Here is a 14573-nt window from a genome sequence, read left to right as displayed (position 1 = left end):
AGTTAATAAGGTGCCCACATGTCCTACCTATAGGTGCCCACTCGTCCAGGTGCCCAGTTCTCTCCACCCCTAAGTGCCCACTCGTCCAGGTGCCCACATGTCCCTAGTAGCCAGATGGTTTAGGTGCCCAGTTGTCCAGGTGCCTACTCGTCCAGGAGCCCACTTATACCCCAAGTCCCTACTCGTCCAGGTTCCACCATGTCCCTAGTAGTAGCCAGATGTGCCCACTCGCCCAGGTGCCCACTTATATCCACCCCTAAGTCCCCAGAGCTCGTCCAGGTGTCCACATGTCCCTAGTGCACAGATGGTTTTGGTGTCCAGTTGTCCTGGTGCCCACCTGTCCAGGTGCCCACTGGCGACTGACTGGTCCAGATGCACTGCAGCCCAGTCATCCCAAAAAGATGGCACATAGTGTAGTGCCCACCTGACTTGAGGTGTATTCTTTACATATCATTTGAAAACAAACAAACCAACATACAAGCACAACTTACCTTACCTCCAAGTTTCAACGTCAGACGCAACGTGCGCACCCCAGGCTCTGTTGTTACTACAACAACCGTGAGCCTTTAATAGCATGTTGCCATGGCGCATGCGGGGTGCGCAGGTCTCCTCGTGATGACAGCAAATGACAGCTAGCAGTGTTCTGTTCGCCACTGCAGAGAGAAGCCAAATCCAGGGGAGACGATCCGACCAGTCTACTGAAAACACTCAACTGTTCTTTGGGAAATCTGATGATCAGCAACGTTTAAAGAAACTGTGTACATCCAATAGACCACAGCTATACTTGGTGAGTTGTTAAATTGACTAAAACACGTCGCTGGCCTGCGTCAGAGTGCACTCTGTAACATTAGCCAAGCTAACGTAGCAATTTTAGCTTACCTTGTTTTTTTTAGCTAGCTACCTCGGCTAGCTTGGTTAACGTTAGCAGGGTGATGTTAGGTTAGCAAGTTGACTCACCTTAAACAAGCTGATCACCGGCTTGTTTCAGATCCACCCCAGCCTGGCTGACAGGCAGTACAGAGGTGTGCTGTTAACAACAGTACGGTTGTCTTCATCATGGTAACGTTAATCTGACGTAGCAGTTTGGTTTGATATTCGTTTAAAGCACCTCAGCCACCCCTGACTAATGTTAAGTTAAGTCAGATCATTTTTCTGACGCGCTGGCGGGGACACAAATACATCACTGGTGCTTAAATAAACTAACACGGATGAGGGGAATCTGATATAGGTCAGTGTGGTTCTCAAACCTTTTCATGTCAAGGACCACCAAATTGACAGCCCCGCGGAGATCCATTTGAAAAGATATGCCAGGGCAGGGACCCTCAAAGAGATGATTTTTACAGCTCTAGCAGTGATTTTCTACCATTTTAATTTCAAGGACCCCCAGTTTCACATGGGGGTCAGGTGTCACACATTTCTGCTCTTTAATTGTGTGTACGGACCCCCACTTAATAGCATTTATATCTCTGGGACCCTAATTTATATATTGTAAAATCAATGTTGGTTCCATTTGTACACTCTTGGAGTTACAGACCAATAAGGGTACATTTGGTTCCTAACACTCATTTAGCTGGAGACCCCCTGGGAGTCCCCGGACCCCATTTTGAGGACCAATGTCTTATGAAGTGTTTACCAACCTCAATCTTCCGAAAGTCATCGGATCATGTACCCCCTAACCCCACTCCTGATTTAGGCGGGGCGCCATGTGTGTTATTGTTTATGCCAACATGAAGGTTAAACCAAGACAAAAAATGTGCTTATAATGTTATAACAACGTTATTGCTGCCAACTTCAAATGATGACATGATGTTTGCTATTAATGGTACACCATTCTCAAACATAAAAAAAACCCCTACAACCAATATTTAATTAATATTGCCATATAGTGCAACTCTAAGCAAAGCTTCTGTTGTTGTCGTCCACATTCAATTATATTAATTTGTAGTTAACTATATTGCTTGTGTGTTGTGGTGTGTTGACCTTTTGTCTGTTTTATAACCGAGGGAGGCACATTTATTTTTACTTTTAATGTGTTGGAGAAATGCTTTATCCATGAATAAAATAGTAATTATTATACATTTCAAAATTTAGAAGAAATGGCTTGCATTGCAGGATGTTGGAGACTACATTGTTATTCTGTCCCTCTCTGCAAATGTCATAGTTCATTGTTCATTTTCTGCAGCATTTCGAATATTGCATAAATATTTAATATCTTTTCCTGGATGTTAAACAAGAATTCACTCTTCTTTGTAGGGAAAGCCCAACCATCACCAGGGGTACTAATTTCTTTGTTTGGAATGTTGTCATTTACTTATTAGGAGCATGCCCTCAAGCTTACCGAGCTACATTTAACCGTTGCCATTTCTGATTTGATGATGGATACAAATATATGAACTTACTTAATTCATTATAAATAGCTGATGTTTTGGCCCAGTAGGCCTTCATCAAATGGATACAAAATGCTCTGTAAAGTCAGCCATTTACCACCTGTGTCTGTCTGCTGATCAACCATATTCTTTAAGTTGGCTCTTCTTGGCTGATATTCGAAGTCCTCATCTTCTCCCACCTAGTTAAGTCATATTGAAATCTTTGGAGATTCTGATTTGGTGAAATTTAAAGACTAGACTACATTAAAAAGAAACAGAGACTCAATCTGAACTATCACCAAATGCCAGTCAGAAACATTCACACATTGAATTGAAGTCACAGTCAGATACCACTGTCTTCTCTGCACCTTAGTTTGTTCCCCTTCGACAAGATGACTTTCTAATTAAGTCACTTCTTAACCACTTAAACCTTCCGTTCTTGGTAAAACTGTCTGTGGACTGCTTCCCCCCTCCACACCAAATCCCATTGCCAAAAATAGTAGATCTACAAACTCACAATGCCTGTTGTGAGCTTATCTAATATGTTTGATAAACGTTCCCCCCAGAATAAGGATGCTGTTCTTGTTGCGTGCAGATAGGATACCGGCAGCAATACTTTAATCAAAATGCTGTGTTGCTTATTACCGTGAATGTGAGGCGTGAGGACACATTTGAACACTGTAAACCGTTTATGCAAAGTAGCCATTTAGGATCATGAATTGAGGAGAACACATTTTAGCGTGCACGTGATCATGCCACAGGTTGTCTGAAGCGACCAGTGGCAAAGGATTGTAAAGAGTCCATAGTGGTGGCAGCAGAGAGAGACCTAGCTCTGGTCCATAGAGTTAGGAGTTCTCCTTAACGCTATGGTACCGATGAGCCCTTGCACTCACGCGGTAGTTCAGGCTGCTCAGCCTCTCGTCTTTAGTAAAAATAAAAAAAAAATACACTTTTTGACCAGAAAAGAAAATATTTCACCAGAAGTTGTATTTACTCCACTGCACCCTCAGCCCTACTTTGATCTTGTCAATAGAAAAATTCCATTGAGCATATTTTGCCTTCCGGCGAAATATTTTCTTTTCTGGCCAAAAAGTGTATTTTAGACGTGAGGTGGCTCAGAGTGTTCCCTCTAGGAAAACTAGGCTTTTAACTCACTAAAACCACCCTTGTTTTGGTGAGTAGCAAAAGTGTATTTTTTTATTTTTTACTAAAGACGAGAGGCAGGGCTACCGCGGCTGTGAGCTCATCAGTGACATTAAAAATAACTCCTTCTAATGCTATGGGCCAGAGCTAAGAGAGACCCATCTTAGTTTATTTACACATTTGATTGGTCCTCTGCCATGTATTGATTGATAAGGCCACTTCTCGCCACTGATTGAGAACGCCAGGTACTGGGAAGGCCTGTTTAACCCATGTAGACCTGTTACACCTATATTGTTATACCTTTCAAGCTGGGCTGACACGCCTCCGTGTAATTTTAGTTGTTGCTATATGTTGCTGCTTTCAGCAGAAACCTCTTATCTCCATATTTTATCCTTTTTGTGTGAGTTAAAAACACAAAAAGCGGTGCTATTTATGAGTTAATTTCATTATTTAATTAATTTCATTATTTTCAAGTATTCTGGCCAATCACAGCACTAGGCCTGGGGCGGTATGGACATTTTGTTACCGCGATTACCGTCTTCCCATTTACCGCCGGTACTGCGGTAATTACCGCACCCCCGTATCTATTAATTAAGGTACGGCGATAAGCCAAAATATTGCAATCATCTTCCCAAAAGTCGCCTCTCCACAGTGGAGAGGAGACACAGCCTGACTGCCCGAGTTATACTTCTCTGTACAGCACAGCGGGTCTGGCTTTCAAAGGAGCAGATCTACAAGCTGACAACACATCGCATCCGCGACGCGTTCTGAGCTTTTAGATCTGCACTGTCGGGTTACCATAGTAACGTAGGCTAGCTACTTGGGCTTTTCAGACACAAACAGCTGTGTGAACAAACCAGAAGAGGAAGGGTAGTCAGATCGTGTACAGTAATTCTGTAAACTCACGTCACGTCTCAACTCTCAAATCGCAGTGATTGAGTGCTGCTATATACAGGTTTTAGTTACAAGACTTGACAGAAAAGGTTATAAAATCGCCGACGCGCCGTACGGGGCACAAACGTGCGACGCGGTGGAGAAAGTAAAATAGTTTCATTTTCGGTTTTACTCCACGCGGCCCGCGCTCCGCCAGTAATCCGTATGAATAAAAAATGATATGCCACAACACAAGGTATGTATTAACATCCTTGTGTCGAGTGGATTACAGAGAATAATACAGTATCTGGCTTAAAGTCCTGTTCGCAATTTGGTGTTAGGGGAGTTTCTCACCTGAACTGACTCAGTGGGTCCCTAGACATGAAAAATCACCGAGGTGCTCGTCCGCCATAGTGCCACGAATGGCGCAATGGCCACATCAAATATGGCTGCCATCGGCTATGATGAAAATCCAACTTTTCTGTTTCTGGGTGTATATGCACATTTAATACCTCTATTTGGACTAATTGTCGTGTGGGGAAGTCATTTCTGATATTGTTTTGACCATTTTGGGTGATTTGGACCTCAAAAGGTCATGGTCAAGGTCATTTTGCTATTCCGAAGACCGTGGGCCATAACTTGGCCATTGTTAGGAGTAAAAACAGGTGCAGTAGGTCTAAATCAACTAATGCTGACATGTATAATTCATTTCTGACATTGTTTTGACCATTAAGGATCACCTTGTCTTTGAAATATCAATGTCAATGCCATTTTTCAAAAACGATTTTGTTCATTACTTGCACTTTTATAGTATTTTTGTAAGTTTGTTACTATTTTATAGTAAGTTTGTTTTGTTTTAACAAAAGACATACTAGTGAGACATACAACAAGTAAACATCCACATTTAACTTTAAAGGGGGGTTTTAACTAGGTGTTTAAATGAGCAAATAAGACCCCTATTTACGAATAAAAGTGACAAATAAAATTACACAACAAAATCACATACAAAATTAAATGACAATTTCCCTCAAAGTGCACCATATTGTGATTGTGTGCATGCAAGTTAGTATGAGGTGTTTTTACAGGACAGATTTGTCATTGTTCCATGGCAAAATATGATGCACAGAACTCCATCAGTGTCGAGTGTCTTGCTTCAGACATGGCAGGAGTGTACTAAAGTCAAAGTGCTCCTTCCATCCATCAGAGCTTGACTGTTTGAGGCAGTTGTCCTTTGGACAAGTATATTTCCCATTCACTTGTCAGGGACAAAAATCACTTGTCCGGATAAAAAATGTCATACATTGAAATAATAACAAAAGGATGGCTCCCTCCACTCCAAAGTATAGGCACTTGTCCCGGACAACAGGACAAGCCTTTATGTCATGCCCTGTTCCATGTTCCATTGGTTCTAGTCTTTCCTCAGGTTCCTTGGCTGTTGCAAGCAGGTGGCAAGAAATGTGCTAGAAAGGTGCCTTGTTGGTATCAGCAGTTGTACTTCTCTGCTACCAATACTGTGTCTTGTTCTGTCAAGGTCTTTGCCTCTCCAAAGTTTGTTAGATATTGTACTCGGTCAGAAGCCATAACTACATGTTTAATCCTCACCTGGCCCATGCAGTCATCTCCTGTCTCCAAGGCATATGCCTTGATCACTGTCTTGGCTAGTGGTGCTCCAAGATGAGACTGCTTGATGCAGTGGAAGTGAGTCTCACCAGTGCCATACTGCTGCCAGATCTCCTTCATCCCCAGTGCTTGGAGATATGGGGTGTAGTATAGCAGTAATGTGAAGGAGACAACAACTCTCTGGGGTCCGCTCATAGTTCCGACATCCCATTATTCTGACCATTAGGTTAGTGAAGGTTAGGGATAGGCTTAGTTATAATGGAGGCTGTACATGCACCAGGTGTCAGCCTCCTCAATCCTATTCAAGATGTCTGGGATCTCTTCTCCACTAGCGACATCATCATCAGAGACAACAGAGCTGATAATGGTAAATGGACTGCATTTACAGTATATAGTGCTCTTCTCCAAAGCGCTGTACAATGTATTTCACATTCGCCCATTAACACACACATTCACACATACATTCACACCATGAAACCATGCAAGGTGCTCATCAGGAGCAGTTAGGGGTTCAGTGTCTTGCTTAAGGACACTTCGACAAATAAGCAGGAGGAGCCAGAAATCGACCCTGGAACCTTCAGATTCCAAGGCAGCCGTTCTACCTACATCGCCACAAGCTTGAATGGACACCATATTCCGAACACACAGCTGGAGAGCTGTCTGTTCTCCTCAGACACCCAGAATTTGTAAAGTTGATGAGGGATGGGTGTGTCTGTCGACTCTGTTATCTCTGATGATGATGAGTGGCTCCCTGCAAAAGGGGCTGGAGGTGAAGAGATCCCAAAGATTTAACTAGATTGAGGAGGCTGTCACCAAGCTGCTGGTACATGTGGAGTCACTAAACCTACCCATAACCCTAACCTAATGGAGGGAATAATGGGTCACCAGGATTATGAGTGGACCCCAGAGAGTTGTCGTAGTGATACTTCCAAGCACTGGGGATTAAGTAGATCTGGTAGCAGTATGGCACTAGGTGTGCAGCGGCACATGCTTCTACAGCATCAAGCAGTCTTTCATCTTGGAGCACCACTAGCCAAGACAGTGATCAAGGGACATATGCCTTGGAAACTGGAGATGACTGCATGGGCCAGGTGGGGACTAAGCATGCAGCTATGGCTTCTGACCGAATACAATATCTAACAAACTTTGGAGAGGCAAAGACCTTGACAGAACAAGACACAGCATTGGTAGCAGAGAAGTACAACTTCTGAGACCAACAAGGCACCTTTCACCTTGCAACAGCCAAGGAACCTGAGGAAATACTAGAACCAATGGAACATGGATGGATGCAAGGAACACTTCGACTCTCGAGGATATGGCTGCCTTGCTGATGGATATCGGTGCATCATATGATATTTTGCCATGGAACAATGGCAAATACAGTACATCCTGTAAAAACACATCATACTAACTTGGATGCACACAATCACAATATGGTGCACTTTGAGGGAATTTGTTATTTAATTTTGTGTGTGCTTTTGTTGTGTGACTTTATGTCACTTTTATAGTAAATAGTCTTATTTGCTCATTTAAACACCCATTTAAAACCCCCCTTTAAAGTTAAATGTGGATGTGTACTTGTTGTATTTCTCACTAGTATGTCTTTTGTTATAAACAAAACAAACTTACTATAAAATAGTAACAAACTTAAAAAGAATACTATAAAAGTGCAAGTAATGAACAAAATCGTTTTTGAAAAATGGCATTGACATTGATATTTTAAAGACAAGATGATCCTTAATGGTCAAAACAATGTCAGAAATGAATTATACATGTCAGCATTAGTTGATTTAGACCTACTGCACCTGTTTTTACTCCTAACAATGGCCAAGTTATGGCCCACGGTCTTCGGAATAGCAAAATGACCTTGACCATGACCTTTCGAGGTCCAAATCACCCAAAATAGTCAAAACAATATCAGAAATGAATTCCCCACACGACAATTAGTCCAAATAGAGGTATTACATGTGCATATACACCCAGAAACAGAAAAGTTGGATTTTCATCATAGCCGATGGCAGCCATATTTGATGTGGCCATTGCGCCATTCGTGGCACTATGGCGGACGAGCACCTCGGTGATTTTTCATGTCTAGGGACCCACTGACTCAGTTCAGGTGAGAAACTCCCCTAACACCAAATTGCGAACAGGACTTTAAGCCAGATACTGTATTAGAAAGTGTATGCTGCCCCGTCATAGAGTTGTGCTCCGTACCCTGCTCTGTGCACTGTGTGCAGGGCGTGATTCCTAAACCCACCAGGATTGAGTTAAGACCCGCCTCACTCCTGGAAGACCTCGCGTTTCCACGAGGCGGGTCTTAACTCAAGCCTGGTGGGTTTAGGAATCACGCGTGTGCAGGTCTGTGTCTGAGTGACGTATGTGCGACGCAACGCGTCGCGGTGCGACGCGTTGTGAGCTTGTAGATTGGCTATTTCCACTATCAATGTTCTTTTTTAAGTATAAAGTTGTCAAATATGTCAGTAATTTCTCTGTATATTTAGGTTATGTGTCATATCTACCATGTGCAACTTAAAAGCCTAAAAGCCAAACAGAAATGTAATTGTCAACGACAAAAACACAATTAAATCGTTAATCGCAATTATTTGAGGGACAAATAATCGTCATGTCAAATGTCATAATCGTGACAGCCCTAGTTAGGTGGCATGACTGAAAGGATGTGGAAGACTGTATTCTGTGATAATTGCTTTTATATTGTTATTAAGCAAAATGTCCAGTAGTAGTCCAGACTTCAACACAGTATGTTCTGCCCCTTTATATCTTAATCAGATACAGACTCTTCTCTTCTGTAAAAATCTTTTTGACATGATATAACAACTTTTATTTTAAACCGTTTTATAGTATGACAAACCTACGGTTGCAGTTACTTCCTCGGCTCAGATTTCTTGCACATGCACACTTCTAGTTGCATTGCATTGCACTGAATTCACGTTGCATTGTGGGATCTGATCTTGGACCCTCATCACTCTCAAAACTTTTGGAACTTTTGTAGTTCAGGTGTCACACTTTTTTTTTAAAGATATGTTTTGGGGCTTTTATGCCTTTATTGATAGGACAGTAGACTGACATGAAATGAGGAGAGACACACAGCAAAGTTGGTAGGGATCAGGAATTGAACCAGCGACACGCTGTCAGGCTACACCGAGCCTATGTGGCATGCGCCTGGGCCGGTAGGCCAGCGGGCGCCCCACACACATTTATTTTATTTGCGTTAATTGTGTGTAATAACGAGGTTGCACGCAATCTTCTCAGAAAGCTCTCCAATTAACTCTTAAGGCGATATTATGGGAAGTGAAAAAGGAACATTACCTCTGAAATACAAGCACCTATCAGAAAGTGAAACCTTTAAGGATATCTATAACCTGTTGTGTGTGTGGTTGGGTGGCGTTGTGGTGGGAAGACTTCTACCCAAACAGCTTCAAAGCATTATTTTATGATTTAGTTGCATCCAAAATATTTTGTACCAGCTTTTACATCTAATCATGCATCTTCAGTTTTCATGTTGTCTTCTTAGTTCTTAACATTTAATGTGGTTATTTTAAAACATTTAAACCATTATTACATTTTTATGACTCATTCTCTCATCACTCCTGTTAACAGTATTGACTGGCTCCCCATATCTCACATAAACTATGACATTTGAGAACTATTTCCAACCCTGCATCTGATGGCGGGTTTCTCTTCTGCTTTAGAGTTCCCCAATCTTTTACATGACTGACTCACCAGGTACTGTAGGCCTGAGACTGTACAGTAGCTGATTGATCTCGCTTCCAAATGAGGGGGCAGAAGAAGGCTTTAAAACACAAGAAGTGCTATAACACTAGCTGCTTTATAAGTGTAGCTAGTCTTTCAACTTCCGCTTGGGTTTTGTTAGGAATGCAGTTGGATTCAAGAACATGCAACTGCATGCTTGCATGCACAAGCTCTGATACACGGGCACTGATAAAGTTTACTCTCTCCATCAGTCACTAATCATCAGTTCACATTCATAAGATGGACGACGGGAAACTGTCCTATTTAATCTCACTCTGTAGGGGTATGTGTAAAAAAGCAAACTCGAAAAATACATATTGTCACTTTTCTAAGGGATATAAATGCTCAGCCTGTCTGGTTTTATTTAGGTAATATGCATTATCTTTTTTGTTTGTGCTTGCCGTGCTGTTATGGTTGTTCGTCTTGTTTCTTATATCCATGTTGACACTGGACTAGGGATGGGACGATAAGCGATATTATCGTTTATCGTGATAAAAAAACACTGGCCATAATCATATCGTGGAGATTTAATTTATTGTGATATTATTGTCCTCCGTCATGATCAATTCACCTTTTATTTGCTGAACTGCATATCCGGTACCACTTAAACCCATATAAATGGTAAAAGGTACTTATAATATACGTACTTGATACAGTCTTTTTGAGCGGTGGTCACAACGCTCCTATACGTGGCCGTGTGTGTGGGTCTGTCTGTCTGTCTGTCTGTAGCCTGCAGTAACCTTTTCTGACCACACATGTTAAGGGAGGGGCGCTGTTGTTCAGGCCAGGCCAGACCAGGCACACACACACGCACACACACACACACACACACACACACACACACACACACAGGGGGGAAGGGGTGGGGGGGGGGGGGGAACCACCGCTCAGTTCACACGGGTGTGATTTTTTTCACTCTCTAGCAAATGTCTTTGCCAAAAAATAGCCGGTCTACAAGCTCACAACGCGTTGCGTTGCGACGCGCTGTGAGCTTGTAGATCGGCTATTTTGTGGCAAATGTTCCGCCCCAGGATAATGGATTATGATGATCGTGATAATATCGTAAATCGCGATTTATTTTGTCACAATAATCGTGATATGACATTTTCATATTGTCAAATCCCTAGCGTGGACTGGATCAGTTTTGCCAGTCTCTTCCCATCCACATCCCAGTATCCTATCTCCACGGTCTAGTTTGTGTACCGTGTTAGCAGAGCCGACCACAAAGAACTTTCCGTGTGCCGAATTCTGCGGGAAATCATTTACATTTCATGCGTCTAGTCTTGTTTGAGTGTCCTGGCTATATATTTGGGAAAGGAGAAATGTGATTTGCATTTTCTGATGTGTGTAATGACACCAGTAAAGAAAGCCTCTGAAGGGAGAGGGGGCCTCACCATTGTTGAGATGCCAGAGTGTGAAGCACACTGAATGCAGACACTCACTTCCCTTGTATGAAGTTGATCGTGATGAGCGAGCTTGGATTCTATAATATAAAATCCTGAATGCCAATTTAACTCTTAGACTACTAATCCAAAATGACCCGCACATCGTCTGCACTTGCACAATAGGAGCCTATTGTGCAAGTGCAGACGGTGTGCGTGTCATTTTGTTTTATTATACGTTGACCCTGCCTACGCACCCGTCTCTGCGCTGATCAGGTGTGCGTAAGACTATCATCTATGGTCAAACTTCCTGGTTCCTGTTGTGTTTTTCTATAGACCGATTTCTCAGAGCGGCAGTGATGGCTGCGGTGTCAATCTGGAAAAAGGTCTCTAGGCTAGGCTAGCGACAGCGCTCTAGGGATGGCAAGGTTGGTCTCTCCGTCCGTCCAACATTTTGGCCCCAAACAAGATATATGTAATACTGACTGGATTGCCATGGAATTTCCTGTGTCCCGAGTCTCCGACTCCCTTCATGCCCCTTTGAGGACGAACCCTACTGATTTTGGTGACCAGATTTGGTGACTTATTATGGTGTGGCAAGAATCAATTGGCATTCCTTTGGCTGTGGGTATCATCAATTCAATGCAAGCAATATTGCAAGCAATTGGTTTCTGTATTCAGACAATAAAAGCTGTAAAATCCAGCCATTCTCAGTAGAGATTTTCCAGACAAATGTCTTGTAACAGAAAAAATCACACCCGTGTGAACTGAGCGGTGGTCGTGGAGGCTGCGCAACAGCAAAACAAATATATATATATATTGTGTGTGTGTGTGTGTGTGTGTGTGTGTGGGTGTCTGGCCTGGCCTGAACAACAGCGCCCCTCCCTTAACATGTGTGGTCACAAAAGGTACTACATACAGGCTACATACAGACAGACACGCATACAGACAGACAGACAGACAGACAGACCCACACACACGGCCAAGTATAGAAGCGTTGTGACCACCGCTCAAAAACAAGTTGAAGAACAGAGATTTAGGTCAGCTATGTGAGGCTAGGCTTCCTTGGAGGATGAACCCTACTGATTTGCTTGCAGCCAGGGCCTTAAGTCCTGGTCCTGTCATTCTGTTTTCCACTTTATATGACTGTTTTGTCCTCTCTTTTTCTGTACTCCCAGTTCTTTGCCTCTCTGCCTGCCTGAGCTGGTGAAGATGGTGAAGCCAGACATCCACACTCTGGCCCACCACCTGAAGCAGGAGCGGCTGTATGTGGCCTCTGAAAAGCAGCTGATCCAGAGGCTCAATAGCGATGTGCTGAAGACTGCGGAGAGGCTATACCGGGCCGCCTGGATCGCCAAGCAGCAGAGGATCAACCTCGACCGGCTCATTCTCACCAGGTCTGACCTGTGTTCACATTACATAATACATTTTAAGTAGATGATCATCATAGTGACTTAACCTAACTGACCAAACCAACTAGCCCAACTTACCTAGATTCTGTCTACTATCAGAGGAAAGGCAATTGTCATCGAATGATAACAAGGGATGGACAGACACAGATTTATATCCATATTGATTACCGCATTAAGTATCTGCATAGTAAAAATAAACTGTACCTATTTTGTTTTGTTGTAATGCGACTTAGAGTACCAAGAAAAGCGCAATATAAATTGGATGTATTATTATCTAAATATTATTAGCTAAAATTAATATATTTAGGTTTAGACACACCAACCGTTAAATAACTGGTTGATTACACATCCACAAAGTAGCAAAGTTAGGAAGAGAAAAGTACAAACCCACTCTGGAGTATTCCCATCCAAAAAGTAGACATCATATTAACTTGACGTCACAGCGTCTGATGTAATGTTCTTAATTGTGCAAGTCCTGAGCTAAATCTAAACTCGAATCACCGGACCACAGCTTAGATGATCAGTTGTCCTGAAGGAGAACTGCCGAGTCAGAAAGGAGCCTTTTGATCAGCGAGCATGTGATTCATTGTGGTGTCAGTTTAACTGAAGATCAGCAGGCCGGGCCTTGTGTATCTGTGTGAAAACATCCTGCTTGGGCTGCGTAGAACCTCATGCTCCCATAATAATAATGAAACCTCCTTAACAGTGCGGAAGCTTCTCCTGCTGAATGCTGCCAACATGCCAAGGTCCTGGAGGACACACAGTTTGTTGACGGCTACAAGACACTGGGCTTCCAGGAGAGCATCTATGGTGACTTCCTGGCTAGGTTGAGGGAGAACCCCAGACTCGTGGCCTCCTGTCTGGTTGGTGGAGAGAGGCTGAACCAGGAGCACACCCATGGCGTCATCCATACGGTGTTCACATCACTTTATGGCAACTGTATTATGCAGGAGGACGAGAGCTACCTGCTACAGGTGAGGAGCCCTGCTTAGTGCTTACCGCAGTTACAGCTGCAAAATGCATGTCTGTAATATCAGGCATGGAATGAGGCATATTTTATTGCACAAAGTCTATAAGTAGCTTAGCTTTTCAAATCTTGTCACATTCTTTGTCACATTTACGTGTGGCTCACTACCATTTTTTGTGTCGTTTGACAAACATTATCTATCTTCAACTGAAATAAGTCAATGTGAGACGGCGTTGACACCTTTTCTTTTGTTGGAAATCTGTCATGCTGCTGGATGATGAGTCATCTTAGCCTGACGCGTGCGTTTGCTGTCCCGTTTTCAGGTGCTGCGATATCTGATTGAGTTTGAGCTGAAGGAGAGTGACAACCCTCGGCGGCTGCTGCGGCGGGGGACCTGTGCCTTTAGCATCCTGTTCAAGCTGTTCTCAGAGGGCCTGTACTCGGCCAAGCTCTTCCTCACCGCCACCCTCCACGAGCCCATCATGCAGCTGCTGGTGGAGGACGAGGACCACCTGGAGACGGACCCGTCCAAAGTCACCGAGCGCCTCACGCCGGCCCAGCAGGCGCGCTACGGGGAGAAGGGCTCCGACGCCTACAAACAGTGGGTGCAGGCGGCCGTGGAAGCCAACGAGGCCAAGCTCGTGACCCTCGTCAACAAGTTCATCGGTTACCTGAAGCAGAACACCTACTGCTTTCCTCACAGCCTGCGCTGGATCGTGTCACAGATGTATAAGAATCTGTCGTGCGTAGAGGGCCTGGAGGTGGGCGCCGTGCGCGCCATGTGCACGGACCTCCTGCTCACGTGCTTCATCTGCCCGGCCATAGTCAACCCGGAGCAGTACGGGATCATCTCGGACGCCCCCATCAACGAAGTGGCCCGCTTCAACCTCATGCAGGTCTGTTGCAGGGCGAGTGCATAACCCATTCAGAACGGGTACACTATATTGTGTATCATTATTTTATGCTTTAACTATTGAAAAATTGCACAGCGCGGCACCAAGTGCCGCGCTGCGAGCTTGTAGATCTGCTATTTTTGAAA

General features: G+C 43.7%; 1 protein-coding gene across 8 annotated transcripts in view; it reads left to right on the top strand.

The window, feature by feature from the left end:
• The first annotated feature begins 648 nt into the window (after nt 1-648).
• gapvd1 (GTPase activating protein and VPS9 domains 1) overlaps nt 649-14573 on the top strand; it is a 53372-nt gene continuing 39447 nt past the window's right edge. For all 8 annotated transcript variants that reach the window (XM_080738298.1, XM_080738294.1, XM_080738296.1 and 5 more), the window contains exons 1-4: nt 649-787; nt 12334-12552; nt 13274-13541; nt 13858-14430. In XM_080738298.1, the coding sequence (XP_080594424.1) occupies nt 12368-12552; nt 13274-13541; nt 13858-14430 (1026 nt within the window). In that variant the 5' untranslated portion in view covers nt 649-787; nt 12334-12367. The remainder of the gene's footprint in view (nt 788-12333; nt 12553-13273; nt 13542-13857; nt 14431-14573) is intronic.

This window comes from Nannobrachium achirus (genome assembly GCF_963921795.1).
Source record: "Nannobrachium achirus genome assembly, chromosome: 12".
NCBI classification, from domain to species: domain Eukaryota; kingdom Metazoa; phylum Chordata; class Actinopteri; order Myctophiformes; family Myctophidae; genus Nannobrachium; species Nannobrachium achirus.
Note: the sequence above shows the minus strand (reverse complement) of the source record. Positions and strands in the feature narration are given on the sequence as shown.